The sequence below is a fragment of the Monodelphis domestica genome (assembly GCF_027887165.1).
Source record: "Monodelphis domestica isolate mMonDom1 chromosome Y unlocalized genomic scaffold, mMonDom1.pri SUPER_Y_unloc_3, whole genome shotgun sequence".
Taxonomy (NCBI): domain Eukaryota; kingdom Metazoa; phylum Chordata; class Mammalia; order Didelphimorphia; family Didelphidae; genus Monodelphis; species Monodelphis domestica.
Genome location: NW_026605002.1, coordinates 213,848 through 229,849, shown reverse-complemented (window position 1 = coordinate 229,849; position 16,002 = coordinate 213,848). Strand labels below are relative to the sequence as shown.

The following is a 16,002-nucleotide window of genomic DNA, read 5'->3' as shown; positions in this document are numbered from 1 at the left end:
AGTTTCAAATTGCCCTTCAGAATAATTCTTCCTTGTCTCTTTATAGCTTTTTCTAGGGTGGTTACTTCTCTTGCTTTTTTATATTTGAGTTTAAGTCAAATACATTCTCTTTACAAATTCCAAACGAACTAATAGGAAAAATTTTAATTTTCATGTGTAGATGGAGTCAATAAAATGAAATGACATTGCCTAGTTGTAAAAGAACTACTTTACAGAACTATAAAAAAAAAGATAAAATTAATCTGAAGGAATGTATTGGTAAAGAATATCAAAGCAATAAAAATTTTAAATCAAATTAAGTAAAAAAATTAAAAAATATAAAAGGGTATAGCAATTTCACTAAATATGAAGTTAATTATTATAAATTATTGTGGATTATATGGATCAAAGTTAATGGGTTTTACATTTTTTTATTGCCTTTTACAAGGGTAGTAAGGGGTGAGAAATATTCAGAAATGAAAGTTATCAATACAATATTGTAAAAGAATTATTTGATTTTTGAGTTTGAATGTTTTGATGTACCATACAAAAGCTTATAATTATGATGAATTTATTTTCTATCCTAATTTACAGCTTTTAAATGAATTTATTAGATTCTAATTGATGATAATTCAATTTTATTTTAATCTAGTATTTTAAATAATATATCCTTTAAAACAGGAATTTCGTGATGATGTGCCCTCGATTCTAGCCGATGTATTCTGCATTTTAGGTAGTATAAAATTATATTTCTACTCTCAGGAAAACTATTTGCTCATTTTATACATTTCCCAGTTAGATTTTCTCCATTATATAAGTAGCTATTCAAATGATTAAGTATTTATTATTATTCCTTATTGATAAAAATATAATATTAATATAGTATGATATTGATTACACAGAGGTACTAAGATTCTCATTATTTCTGAAGACAATTTAATGTACTATGAAAGTTAGACTTGTATTTCTGCACAGTTCATGATGGTTATTTTTTACATTTGTGAACTAGAAACAACTGTATATATAAATACATTACCATTAGGAAAAATAATTTTCTATTGCTTTCTACTTTTTCCTAACCTCCCCCTAAAGCCCCCCAAAATAGAATACATTTGTACATCGAATTAAGCCTTAAAACCTAGAACTTTTTTTCTAACTTTTTAAAGTGACTTTCATTTTGAAGATATACTATTTATTCTACTTCAGTCCCCAATTTCTGCATATTACTTTCCAAGTTTATTTCTACATGTGGCATGGTTATGATTGAAAATCCTGGCATAGATTTCTAGATTTCTATGCTATTATCTTCTTTTGAAGCTCTCATGATTTTAACGATTGGTTCCATTATAATGGACAAATTCAGAGACAACAGAGGTCTTTACTGTTTGCAAATCACCTCTTAGAAAGTAAGCTACTTAAAATATCACTAACTTATTTCTTTACTTTTCTCACTTTAGATATTGAGACAGGTTGTTTAGAAGAAAAAGGTAAAAGAGACCATTTCATACAATTAGTATTAGCTTGTTTGGTAAGTGTCAATTTTAAATCTTTACCCTTTTTTGAAGTAGTAACCTGACTATAATGTTCTTCTCTTGGTTATCTGTGTCCATTGAAGAGGGGACTTCTTGAAGGGCGTTTTAAAACTCAAAACTGTCTACATTTCTGATGTCCAGGTATCAGGATTTGTTTGAGATGTTAATCTGGGACTCAGAATAGACATTGGAAGTTATAAAAATTGTAAAAGTGATATTTGAGGACAAAGTTAAATGTGTAAGATAGCTCAGGTGAATTTGGAGAAATCTGATGATTTTGGAAGAGAAAAACGGTACTGATAGGAGACAAAAAAGAGTCATTAGGATAGTAGAATGAGAAATGTCTCCTAATCAAAAAGTCACCACAAATAGAATGTGGTATACAATACATTATAAATGTCAAGAATTTTGAGAAGAAAACTGGTCATTTTTAAGTTATGGAACTTGTTGGCTAGATAGAAGAAGCACAGATTCCTTTATTCATTGGGGTGATATTCTTTTGAGAATATCAGGAAGTGTTTATGAGACATGACACATTATTGTGAGTTATTTTTCTAGCCCAGATCACCATTGAGTTTTCTGTAAACAGTGGGTTTGGAGTTTAGCCTGTAACATTTTCCTCTTGAAAGCCCTTTCCCCACTTCAAGAACAGAATTAACCAGGAAGTCATTCAGTTAATTCTTGAGCCTGAAAATGGTAAAGCACATATGAACTGTAAGAAACAAATGGAAATAACCTAGCATATAGAAATTCTTGTTGATTATAATTAATAAAAAACTAGATGATATTTTCCTTTGTCTTTGTTCAAAGAGATATTCCTCAGGAAAGTGGTAGTGCTTCCATCTGTCAGAAAGAACTTATTTCCAAAGCTAGACTTTGTGGTGTACATAGTGAAGATTAGCCAATACATGAAGAAAGCTTTATAACTATTTATGTAAAATAAATACTGACACCACAGTTTTTTTTTTTATGAATGTGTAATTGACATAGTCCATTAGAGGATCCTCTAGCTATATTTATAATAAAAAAGTGTTGCTTAAAACTTTTTATGTCTCATTTTCTTAAATGAAAATTCAAAACCTTGAAATTTAGAACTCTTCTCAATTTTTGGCTCCATGATTAAATATAAAATACTCTCTTTGAACATATTATATTCTTTATAATATGACCTCCCACTGATCACTTTTCTGATCTTTCACTTCATATACTTGATTATAAAATCCTAACTTATTGCTCTTTCTCTAATAAGAGAACTCCCTACGTTTTCTATTTTTATTGCCTATTCCTCATTATTTTCCTTATCTCTGCTTCATAACTTCTTCAGATCTTTGCCAGTTCCTGTTTTGTCTACTATAATTCCAGTTACAAAATACTATAATTATAGTAAATTTGTCTTACTGATTATTTCTTGTGAACAGATTATTTCTTGTGAACATGTTATTGTTTATTTATTTTTCAGTTTTTCAGTTGAATTATAATAATTGTTTATTAGAGGTGCCTGAGTCTTTGTGATCTAATTTCTTGGCAAAGACATTAGAGTGGTTTGCCATTTCCTTCTCTAGCCAGTTTTGCCAATGAGGAAACCGAGGCAAGCAGAATTAAATGATCTGCCTAGGGTCATACAAGCCAGATTTAAATCCAGATATTCCAGGCCCAAGTGCTTCATCTCCTTTATCACCTATCTATCTCAGATTCCACATATAAATGGAATTTTTTATTTTAATTTTTGGAGATTAATTTTTAGCTTTTTATGTCTCCATTATTTGCTCAGTACAGTGCATGGCAACTTCAGTAAGAGTCTGTTGGTTGATTATCTGTTATTTGTCTTTTGTTTTCAAAGAGGACCAATGACTTCATGGGGTGGTCTTGAATTACAATGAATTGAATGTCAGTGAGACAGAGTTGCACAGTTTTTTGCCTCATTTTTTTTCTTCCTGTTATTCAAATCTAGTGGCAAAAGAATAGTTGGGATAGCTGGTGATGGCTTGGGATGCAGATGATGACCATGACCTCTTTGATGTGTGACTGAGCACATTTGTGTGCTTTAGCCATCTTCATGGCCATTGGAACAAATTGTTCTAATCCACCCTTTCCTTTGGAAGAAGTCTTAACATGCTTGAGGGGGGGATATCTCCCAAGACAGGTTTGAGGTCTGTTGTTGACCTGGTGTAGCCCATCTGCTTAGATTGTTTGTGTGGTGCTACCCATGCTATAGCTTCTTAGAACTACAGGACAAGGTTAGATGAAAAGTGGATAAACATCCCTGAAAAGCACATTCTCAAGTTAGGTTAACTAACCAACTTTTTAAAAGAAATTGTTTGTTTCTTGGATTTAAAAAAAATGTAATAACTTATTTTGTGTAAAGCTAAATGGAATTGTTTTTAAAATATTTAGAATGAAATAACTTGCTTTAACTGCCTTTTTTGTTGTCGTAGTATTTTGTTTCAGAAACAACTTTAAAAGAGCGCTTGGAACCAGAAACATTGGAATCATTAGGACTTATCAAACAATCCCAGCAATTTATTCAGAAATCTGTTAAAATCAAGACAAAACTCTTGTATGTACATTTGTTTCAAGCTATAAATTAACTAATGTAATTAGTATTTTTTGTTACTCTTTTTATATTTTCTTTGAGAGATTAAAATTACTAGATTTTCCTCACCCATACTTTTTAAAAACAATTTTGTCAGCCATAACATAACATTGAATGTTTATCAAAGAATGTAAAAGTCATCATAATTTAATATACTGTTTTATGTGTTTAATATTTTATAAAACATGTCTATACTCTTAATATATTAGAAAAGGTAGCATTTTTTTCATGGTTTTGATTGGTGACTATGAAAAAGCTGAGTCCACTGCTTCTTCAGTAAGAAATAGTCTATTTCAGTATTTTCAAGTTTCTATAATTAAACATAGCAATCTTCTATAGTAATTCTCTATTATTTAGAAGCATTTGAATGCATCTGTGAAAGGATGTTTTAAAAAATAATGGCTAGCATATATATGTGTGATACAAACAGTCCTTTAAGGCTTGCAAAACACTTAACATGTTAGTTGATTATTAAGCATTTAATATGCAAAGCACTGGAGATATAAATAGAAAAATAAGATATTCAGGGAGTTCACATTCTAGTAACCTCCAGTGGAAAGGACTTGGGATCCTAATGCATCTTTAAATTTATTTTGACTGTTAAAATCCTTTGATAATGGAGAGTACTTTGAAGGCAAGGCTTAGGTGGTTTGGGGTGTGCTGCTATTCCTAAGACACTTGATTTTTCAATCTGTAAAAAGAAGGACTTTTTCTCACAGTGATTACTCCTTTGCTATTTCACCTGAGATACCTCACCTACCATGTTTGGGTCTGATTATTGTTTCCCTGAATAATAAGTAATGGAGGTGGGTTATTATTGCCAAGGTTATTTGATTCAGGGTCTTGTGTTGTTTCTGTTTGCATGTCATGGAATAAGTATTGAAGTTATGGTAGTGATTTATTATAATTAGTTAATTACATTAAGAATCATCTTTGTCTCTTAAAAAAGCTTTTCAGTGTATAATTATACCCACTATGTATATTTAATTTCAGTTATAAGCAACAAAAATTCAATTTGTTAAGAGAAGAGAATGAAGGTTATGCAAAGTTGATTGCTGAACTGGGTCAAGATTTATCTGGACATATTACTAGTGACTTAATTTTGGAAAATATAAAGTCTTTAATAGGTAAGGAGAATTTATGTTAACTTTTGGTTTTTATTAATGAATACAAATGAATGAATGCTAGATTTGAATTTGAGAGGATGAGTATGGCTGACTCCACACCTGGAGCTTTTCCCACTGTGTCACTCAGCTGCCCTAGGCCAAAAATACTTGGCTAAATTTTTAATAGTGTTTATTCTTCTTATTCATTAATTAGCAATGGTCTGTTATATATAACTTCTAAAATCCTATTCAAGTTCTTAATTTCTTGATTATATTTTGGTTAGTTTTGTCTAAGTCTTAGAGGATTTATGTTATGATTCTTAATTGTCATATTTTACAGAGTTCTACTTTCCAAAACAGTTCCCTTTTAGAGCATTTTCTTTGACGCTTTCTTGTGTCTAAAATGTTCTTCCTTCTCATATCTAACTGCTGTTGAGCTTTCTTGGCTTCTTTTAATTCTTTGTTAAAGTCTCACCCTCTACAGAAAGCCATTCCTAGATTCTTTTAATTCTAATGATTTCCCTAGATTATTTATTTATTATATTTATTTCCTATTTAATCTTGTTGTTTCTCTATTTGCCCATGAGTGACTTAAGGCAGGGTACTGTTTTTTGCCTTTTGGGTCACCATTTTTTAGTTTAGCGTCTGACCCGTAAAGGAGGTTCTTAAACTTGTTTGGCTATTCATGTAAATGTAAATGAATAAAACTTTTTAAGTTTTTCTATTATATGCTATGTATACTAAGATTAATTAATTGGATAATGCCTTTAAGCATAATGCCCCTGTTCCTGAGTTGTGTATATTTTGACTGTTGTCTTGTCTAATATTATTTCTATCCATATTTCTATCCCATTTTTTTAGCTTATCTAAAATGTTAATAAATTTTGCTTAAGTTTTTTAAAAGTTATCTTACATCTTAGAATCAATCATGTGTAATATAGATAGAAGATGGAAGAATGGTAAGTATTAGATAATAGGGGTTAGGTGACTTGCCCAAGGTCAAACAGCTAGGAATTAATCTGAATCCAGATTTGAACCCAAGTTCTTCTCTCTCTGTTGGCTCTCAAAATACTATATATTTGTTTTAATATTGTCTCCCTTTTTAGATTATGAAGAAGGTATAGATTGTGTTTTGTTGCTTTCTGTATTTCTAGGAGTTAACGTGCCTGGTGCCATAATAGGTGCTTTAATAAATTTTTTTTGATTGATCATCAGAAATAAGGTGTCAGTTTTAGATGTATTGAGAATAAATTTAACATGTTTAGTTTTGGAGTTAATCTGCTTTGTTGTACTTCTTTTCTAATTTCTTTTTGTCCTATTCTGTGCTAAAAAAATGCATCATTTAGCCTCTTCTTTTGTAAACAAAATAATGTTGACAAAATACTGAAGTTGGGATTTAGGAATTTATTTGCAGTAGTTGACACTATAAGGTCTCCTTTGGTGAAGAACATACTAGGAAAATGAATAATGCGTCCTTAAGCTGAGGAAAAGGCAACAGTGTGAAATTTATCTGTGATTCTACCCAATATCATTTTATTCTGATGCAAAGTTTGAGACTCCTTGGGATAAAAATCATAAGTTTTATCTCTAACATCATTGTAATGAAAAATAGTCATGTATTTTTGTAAAATTATAACAAGTCACAAACATAAAAACATAAAAAAATGAATTTTCTTTTTATATTTTTTGTATTACAGGATGCTTTAATTTGGACCCCAATAGAGTTTTGGATATCATATTAGAAGTTTATGAATGCAGGCCAGAATATGACGAATTCTTTGTGTCTTTGATCCAATCTTACATGTATTTATGTGAACCTGAAACACTCTGTCATATTCTTGGGTTCAGATTCAAGTTTTACCAGGTAGTTTTTCTGTATGACTGATTTATTAATAATCACTAATTTCTTTTCCAATTTATTTGTATAATTATGTACTATTATTATAAATATTATATTCTTAAAATTATTGACCTGTAAAATTGGAGATTTTGAACCCTTTCAATCTGCAGAAGTCCTTGGTATTTCCCAGAATTCCCTATAATCTCACCTGAGTCTCCAGATTGGAGAGATCACACAGTTGATATTTAACTAGCAGTGATGCCTCCCACGTTCTCCCTCTTGCATTGATGTAGCAAGTGTAGCGAGTAAGCTAAGCATGGGGATTTAAATGGGCTAATCAGCCATGGGCTCGTGAGTTTTATTTGTATCTTCTTTATTCCTTGACTTCTAATAGCCTTTAATGAACCTCATAAAATATAATATTTTTGTTATTAGAGATAATTTAATTTTTACAGACCTAAAATTTAATGAGTATCTCATAATTTGCTGTATTTATTAAATTAATGACATAAAAGATTAGATAAAAACATTAACCACAATACAAAAATTAATTGTTTTATTTTTAATTCCTATTTTTTTCTTATCTATGTTCCTCTTGAGAAGTCAAGGTCAAAGAAAACTAATTTTTTTCATTAGTTTTGGCTGTCCTTACATGTTCCCTTCCTTTGGGGATTCTGAATCCTGTTTTTATTCCAAAGTAATTTACTTTTTGTTTGATCTTATGCTTTCATTAGTGTTAGAAATGTTTTGAAAGAAAATTCAGTCTTGGTTTAGAAGTAAATAGAGTTCCCTATGATTAAAAATGAATGAATGAAAAATAAGATTTTAAATAATTATATAATTTTATCAGGAGATCAAAGAACGTAAAAACAAAAGAAATTTGATCTTTATTTAAGAGGTAGAGTAGACATCATTTTGCTTGGTTCAAAACCTGTAAGTCTTCTTGTTTTCCTCAATTTTTTATCTGTGAAATGACCTGGAGAATCATGAGGAGTTGAAGACATGACTAAAATGACTGAACAACAATAGATGTTTTTGTAATGAATGTTTTTGAGCCCAGAAGAGATGTGATTGTATTTAAGATATGAAGATTAATTTAGCTTTTCACTCCAGATTTGTCTCTTTCTTTTTTCTATACTATTCTCTCAGTGACTTCATTGGCTATGAGTTTAATTGACTTAATCTAGTTCTATTTCTTGCTTAGGTCACAATTGATTCATGTTTTCATTTAAGACAATTAAAATTATAATATAATTATCTTTCTTCCTAAACCTATAATTTTTCCAAACATATCTATTTTGAAGACATCCAGTTGGTTCTTCCTTATTTAGCTATAGAGACTATTTAATGCTAGGATTAAGTATAAACTCATTTTTTATATATTTCTAGCCTCATTAGTCATTACTTTCCATCTTCAACTTTATCATCAGTCCAAACTGGCCCCTTTTCTGTTCCTCAAAAGTATGAGTGGTTCCAAGACAGAAGAGCAATATGGGCTAGGCCATCAGGGTTAAGTGACTTGTCCAGGATCATACAACTAGGAAGTGTCTGAGATCAGATTTGAACTCGGGACCTTCCATTTCTTTACCTGGCCCCCAACTTGCAAAGTCTTCTGTATAACAGTGTGCTATTGTTTTTATATTGACTTAAAGCTAAGTAATTTTAAGAGACTTCAGTCTTAGGACACACAGCTAGGAAGGGCCAGAGATCATAGTTGAACTCAGATCCTCCTTACTCTAGGCCTGGCACTCTTTTCAGTGAGCTATCTATTTGCCCCTCTTCCTATTTCTCCTTTTTAAAAGACATAAAAAGAGGACAAAAACCTCAGAAAAACTGCTCACTCTTTGGAAAACATATTCAGAGTTCCATACTAATTTTTACAAAGGAGTTGGGGAGGTGTCTTCTCAATAGTTTTTCCTATGGGGCCATGTTTATTACTTGTCATTTTGTAAAATTTATACAATTCCTTTTTTTTTTGTTTTTTGTTTACAAGGTAGATATTTGTTTCTTCCCTGCTTACTTTATTCTATATTATTTTATGTTTTTTCCATGGTTACTGGTAAAAATCTTGTTTCTTGCAGCACAATATTACTCCATGACTTTCATGTACCATATTTTTTTTAAACTGAGGTGACTATTTACTTTGTTTCTAGTTATTTGATGCTGCAGAACTATAGATATTTTATGTATATGGGATTTTATTTTCATTACTGACCTTTGGAAATCTCCCTAATAGTAGATTGATTTAGTGAAAGGTTATAGATATTTTACTTTGCATAAGTCTAAATTATTTTCCAAATTATTTTACTTTTATAACTTCATCAGTAGTTTGTAATTTTTCAGTCTATTCCTCTCTAACAAATGATCTTTTATTCTTAGCTACTAAGTAGCACACTGCTGTGCCCTTAACCCCTACATCTTTTTTTTTTTTAAACCCTTACCTTGGAGTCAATACTGCATATTGGCTCCAAAGCAGAAGAGTGGTAAGGGCTAGGCAATGGGGGTCAAGTGACTTGCCCAGGGTCACACAGCTGGGAAGTGTCTGAGGCCAGATTTGAACCTAGGACCTCCCGTCTCAAGGCCTGGCTCTCAATACAATGAGCTACCCAGTTGCCCCCCCTACATCTTAACAGAGACCAAATTACTGTTATAGTTTGGGGTATCTTTTGGCTTCTTTCTTAGGACAACTTACTGTGTAGTAGTTGAACTTCTCTAAGAAATTCTTACAATTTGTTTTATTCTTTTTTTTATTTTTATCTATTTTTGCCACATTTAAATGTCAGTTGCTCTCATTGCACACTTTTTTATCTTCTCATCTTTATACTTCAGATATGGCATTGATTTTGACCTTTGATATAATCAGTAGATGAACTTATAATGTACTATCCCATTAATAGTTAGTACTTTACTTTCTGTTAAGATATTGTTAATTTTATTAAAAATTTTATTTTTTTCAGTTTCAGTTATTTCAATATTATGTATTATTATTACTAATATATTTCTCTCTGTGCTTGTCTTCTTTATTTTGCTTTATTTTTAGGATCCAAATGGAGAAACTCCGTCATCTTTGTATAGAGTTGCAGCAGTACTGCTACAACATAATCTTACAGATTTAGAGGATCTTTATGTACATGTAAGTTAAGAATATTACTGATAAATATTACTTGTTTGCAAATTATGAAGCTTGAGGAACAAATTACTAACTTAATATTTATATAGTATGTGTTTTACACATATTATTTCGTTTGAGCATTAAAACAATCTTGGGAGGTAGGTGCTATTATTATCATCCCCATTTTACAGATGAGTAAATTAGAGCAAACAAAAGTTAAGTTACTTTGTTCAGTCACACAGATGGGACTTAGTCCAGTTTTGAATTGAAGTGGTTCTTTCTCTATCCACTGCCCATCTATCTGCCTTAGTACAAAAATTTTTTTTCTTGAAAATGATAATCATATTGGGAGTCAGTCAGTATGCGCTTAAGTGTGCCAAGATATGGACAGTGAAAATATCCCTTTTTTTGCTGGAAGTTTCTCAGTATATTTAGCCATCTTGGGTTAGATTTTTTTTAAACATTTAAATTGTAGATCAGTATAGTAATACTCAGTTTTGTATATTTTAATTTTTTTATTGATGCATCTTTTTCATCATTATGATAACTCTTCTCTTCCTCTTTCTTCTTGCCAAAGTAAAACAGTTTTCTTTGAATAAATAAGAAAAGTAAAGAAAAATTTCCTTGTGCAGTCTGAACTAGGTTAAAATGTAATGGAGGGGTATTAGTGGATAGAGCCAGGGTAAGAGATAGGAGGTTCTGTGTTAAAATTTGGATTCAGGAATTTTTTGCTTGTGTGATTGGGCAAGTCACTTAATACTCATTGTCTATCTCTTAACTGCCTTTTTTCCTTAGAACCAATATATTTTATTAATTCTAAGACAGAAACAGTGTAATTGGGAAATATCTAATAAAATAAGGAAAAAATATAATGCAACATAGATGTTAATTTGTGATTTTCTAAGTCAGTATGAAGCTAGTGGAGATACGTTTCTTTTTGAATTTGCTAACAATCATATATTACTACTTATTTAGCCATTCTACAGTTGATGGGTATCTCATAATTTCTAATACTATGCCACCATAAAAAGAGCTGCTATAAATATTTTTGTGTATGTGAGGTCCTTTTCCTAAAATTTTTTTTTGGATACACACATATATATATATAAGTGGTATTGCTGCATAAGGAAACTGGCCCTTTGATCTTATTACCACTGCTCTTTCTAGCTTTATAGCCAGTCTTTTTGGAAATGACTTTAGTGTGCATTCTAAAATTTTCAAAGAATTGAAAACTTGGGACTCCAGTTCTGATTTGGACATGAACCTGCTATTTGAGTTTCTAGTTTTTAGGATGTACATTTGGTAGTTATGGAAACCTGAGGTTTTCTTCTATTTTACAGATGTGGGAATTGCAGCAAACAGGTTCAAGTGATTTGCCCAGGGTCAGATAGCTAGTGAGTGTTCGTGGCCAGATCTGAGCTATGAAAGAAAAGTTTTTTTTGACTCTAAGCCTGGCACTGTTTATTTTTAGCTTCTTCTAATAGGTGAAGCTGGTCTTGAAGAATATAACAGAATTATAGAAGCTAATGATAATTTGAAAACAATAGAGATGTTAACTTTCATTTCATTATATTGGTTACATTTTATTTCATTATAAAAGATGTGAAAATAAAATAATTTGCTTATCTGTGCTGATTTTCTTAACAAGTATAAATAGTGCTTTGAATAATAACTTGAAAAATTTTGACTTATTTTAAAATTTATTCACTCTTCAAAAATGATTTATTTTCTAAAATGCACAAATAAAATAATAGAACATTGAAAATTGATTTGTATTTTTAGTTTATGTTATCTTGCTTCTCTGGAGCATTTTCATTTGAATATTTTCTTTTTAATGAAGAGCAGTTGATTTGTAAATCAATGTAAAATGGAAATAATACTTTTACTTTTAAAAGTAATTTTTATGTTATCTTTTATAACATTTTCCCTGAATATTCAAAAAAAAGAAGAGTGGAAGAAGAAAGTTAACAAAACCATCAAAATAGTAAAAAAATTAAATCTGAATATATGCAATATTTCACAAAACTAGTTTTAAAACTCCTAATGTTCTATTTTTTCTTTAAAATTTAATAATTATTGCATAGCACATAATAAAAACTAATTCATTTTCAGGTATATATATTTGATATGTAAATATTAACTGTCATTTAACGAAAAAATTGTATTTCTTTTAAAATTCATTAGTTAAGATTTAGATTTTAATACAATAATTTAGAATCATAGATCCTATTTTAAGAAGGTTTATTATTTTGGTCTTCCATATATTGCTAAAGTAAATGTTTTCAACAAAATACCATTTTTATTAACTTATTTTATCTTTATCATAACAGTTAGCAGTTATGATTTGTGATGAGGCTAGTTTTGTTAAGTAGCCTTTTAACTGTGAAGGAGTTTACAAAATAGTGGGTCTGCAGTGAGGAAGACCTGAGTTCAAGTGAGCCTTGTTTTATCTTGGGCAAGTCACTTAACATCTTTATCTCAGTTTCCTCGATTATAAAACGGAATTGAAAATAACACTTCCCTCAAGTTGTGAGGAATAAATGAAAAAATTTTTGAATGTTTTCAACACAGTATTTGGCACACAGTCGGTGCTAATTTTGTGTTTTGTGAGAAGTGTTTATGAATTTTTTTTTAGCCACACGATAACCAAAAACTTGGATTATTGGAAGCATTATTGAAGATTGGTGATTGGCAACATGCTGAGAATATTATGGATCAGATGCCTCTCTTTTATGCTACTACACAGAAGGCAATAGCTTTTGCCCTTTGTCAGCTTATCCATGTAACTATTGAACCTATATATCGAAGGTAAGTTAAAATTCAGCCTGTTAGTTTTTCTGTTAAGAGAATTTGGAGTTGTAAAGAAAATTCTTTATATTGCTTCAGATAAATTTATTTTATTTTATTTTATTTTTTAAAGTCTCATTCACAACTCGAATGTGAATAGCAGTTTTTTAGAAAGTGTTTTTAAGGGGGGCATCTGGGTAGCTCAGTGGATTAAGAGTCAGGCCCAGAGATGGGAGGTCCTAGGTTCAAATGTGACCTCAGACACTTCCCAGCGGTGTGACCCTGGGCAAGTCACTTGACCCCTATTGCCTGGCCCTTACCACTCTTCTGCCTTAGAACCAATACACAGTATTGATTCCAAGATGGTAGGTAAGGGTTTTTATTTAAAAAAAGTTAAAAAAAATAAATAAAAGTTTTTGTTTTAAAATTTCTAAAACTTAACATCAAATAAAATAAACACTTCTATATACAGAATAAAACAGAAAAAAATGAAAATGTTTAGGTGATTCTTTTTTCCCTTCTTTTATCTTTATTTTTTGGGCACTGGATACTAAAATACCACTTTAGTTATATGTCAAACACTATTATTATATGCCAGGAATGTAAGTATAACCCACCCCCCCCCAAAGACTAATTACACTCACATCCCTTATTTTCTAATATATAAAGGGGAACTAAAAAAAGTAGAACTGTTGGAAATTTATCAAAATGGAAATTTTTACAGTGACTCACCAGTCAAAGAAGAGGTTTTTTGATGTGGCACTGTCATCTAGACATACAGTAGTGGGAATGGGAATAGAGAGTCAGGATTGGAATCTCAATTTGGAGACCTTTGTAAGAAGTATGCAAAACAAATAGCATGTTTTGGATATTCGTTATGTCTCATTTTATACCTTGAACTTAGTATCTTCATCATTGCTCCTTTGGAATTGTGATTGGTTATTGTGCTGATTAATTCATCAGAATTATTTTGTCTTAATATTATTGTATAATTAAAAAAAATTTTTTTACTTTATAAAACTTAAAAAATACAATTTAGAATTTTACCAACACTAACATTAAACAATCGCCTCTCTGTTAAGAGGTGGGCAGAATATTTTAGCATGAGCTCTGAAATTGAGTTAATCAAAATTCCTGGGTTTTTCTGGGTTTTTTAAATGATTTTTTTTAATAGGGAACAGCTTGGTGGCTCAGTGGATTGAGAGCCAGGCCTAGAGATGGGAGGTCCTGGTTTCAAATTTGGCCTCAGACACTTTCTAGCTGTGTGATCCTAGACACAAGTCACTTACCACTTAAAATTAAAATTGCCTAGCTCTTACTGTGATTCTAAGGCATAAAGTAAAGGTTAAAAAAAAAAGATAAAAAAATATTCTCCAGGTTCTGCATCAGTTCATTTAGGTCTTCTCATCTTTGAAACAATCTCCTTGATCATTTTTTATAGTACAATAGTATAGGTATCCTTTTCATAGAGCAACTTCATCATGGGTTGGCATGAGAAATTTAAATAAGAATTTTTTTTGAGTTTTGCAGAACCTGCAGATGATACACAAAAGCCAACATACAACACAGAAAAAGTTTATAAACTCCGAAATGCATAAGATATATGAAGATTATTATAGAATATCAGTGTATTTTATCTTTTAATAACATCAGCATATCCAATTTATTTTTTAAAGTTAAGATAAGCAAAAAGTTGAAGTTAGTGAAAAGAATATGAAAGTAGAAATGTGGAACGATTTTTAAAAGTTTAGTAACTCATACATGCAAAAATGTGTTTATCATTATGTATAAAATTATCTGTATAATATATTCCGCATTCTCTTTAATGTTTTCAATTTAATAAATTTCTTATATTTTATATTTTTAATTTCTTTTTCATATGGTAACAGGATATACTATACTTAACACTGATATAGCCTGAGATCAAATTTAACCCATATTTTACAAAAAGGTTATGTAAATATCTCATAATAGAAGAAATTCAGATCTCTTCTATGAAGGGAGGGCAAAAAAATTTTAGGTGGATTTACCATTCTCCTAATCACTGTGATGTGGAAGGTATACTTATATTCTATCATTCATATATGTTAGGACATTTTCTAGTTGATGGACTTTATTTATTTGTTTTCTCATAGCCCTATTAGCATTTGTCATTTACTCTTTTTGTTACCTTAATCAGACTGATGTGTGTGAGCTTGTTTCAATTTCATGACTCTAATTGTGAATTACAGCATTATTTCATATTACTATTGATAGATTGGGTTTTTTCTTCTGAAAGTTACTTATTCATATAATTAGACTTTTGATTTTACTGTTACCACATCTCTATTATGTTCTTTTATTACAGCAATTTCTCTTTCCTTTCATCTTCTGTGGCAAAAATTAATACATAGATTTCTTGAATTTGAGATTGCCAGCACACTATGATATTATTTGTATATGAAATAACTAGGAAATATGCAAAGCTATTTATATTCTTCTCATATTTTTTAGACTTGGAATACCTTTAGCTGCCAAAAAAAAATCTATTGTTTTTTTTGAAAACAAAAGAGCACCAAAGCAAGTAGAGAATTTTGAAGACTTAAGAGAACAAGTATTCAGTATGCTCTCTCATCTCGGTCCTAATCTTTCTCATGATGCTATTTTATTTGCAAAAGTGGTACGCTTAGGAAAAGCATTTATGAAGGAGGTAAGTATGATTTGTATAGTTCCACTCAAAATTTCCTATCACTAGAGTAATTGTTACATATATTTAGATTGAGTGATAGATGAAAAGAAATAGATAAATAGCTTTGAGTTAGTTATGATTTCTCCCATGCAGATCAACTTCCTTAGTAGTTTTATACAAATAGCAATTGCTTCATACATTGTATTTGTCTCCCCAACACTAAACCATTGGAACATTGTAGGAATTCTTTTCAACCCTTCTTCTTTTAAAAATTCATGGCAAATTTCATTTTTTCTTTCTACCTTCAAATTTTTTCTATTACATGTAGAAACTTTTAAATAAATATTTGCTTACAGATTCCCTTCCTCTTGTCTACTCTTATAGA

General features: G+C 30.3%; 1 protein-coding gene across 3 annotated transcripts in view; it reads left to right on the top strand.

The window, feature by feature from the left end:
- LOC130456247 (THO complex subunit 2-like) overlaps positions 1 to 16,002 on the top strand; it is a 76,914-nt gene that overhangs the window by 9,852 nt on the left and 51,060 nt on the right. For all 3 annotated transcript variants that reach the window (XM_056809950.1, XM_056809951.1, XM_056809949.1), the window contains exons 4-11: positions 661 to 712; positions 1,437 to 1,507; positions 3,947 to 4,068; positions 5,098 to 5,231; positions 6,908 to 7,074; positions 10,091 to 10,183; positions 12,798 to 12,970; positions 15,443 to 15,638. In XM_056809950.1, the coding sequence (XP_056665928.1) occupies positions 661 to 712; positions 1,437 to 1,507; positions 3,947 to 4,068; positions 5,098 to 5,231; positions 6,908 to 7,074; positions 10,091 to 10,183; positions 12,798 to 12,970; positions 15,443 to 15,638 (1,008 nt within the window). The remainder of the gene's footprint in view (positions 1 to 660; positions 713 to 1,436; positions 1,508 to 3,946; positions 4,069 to 5,097; positions 5,232 to 6,907; positions 7,075 to 10,090; positions 10,184 to 12,797; positions 12,971 to 15,442; positions 15,639 to 16,002) is intronic.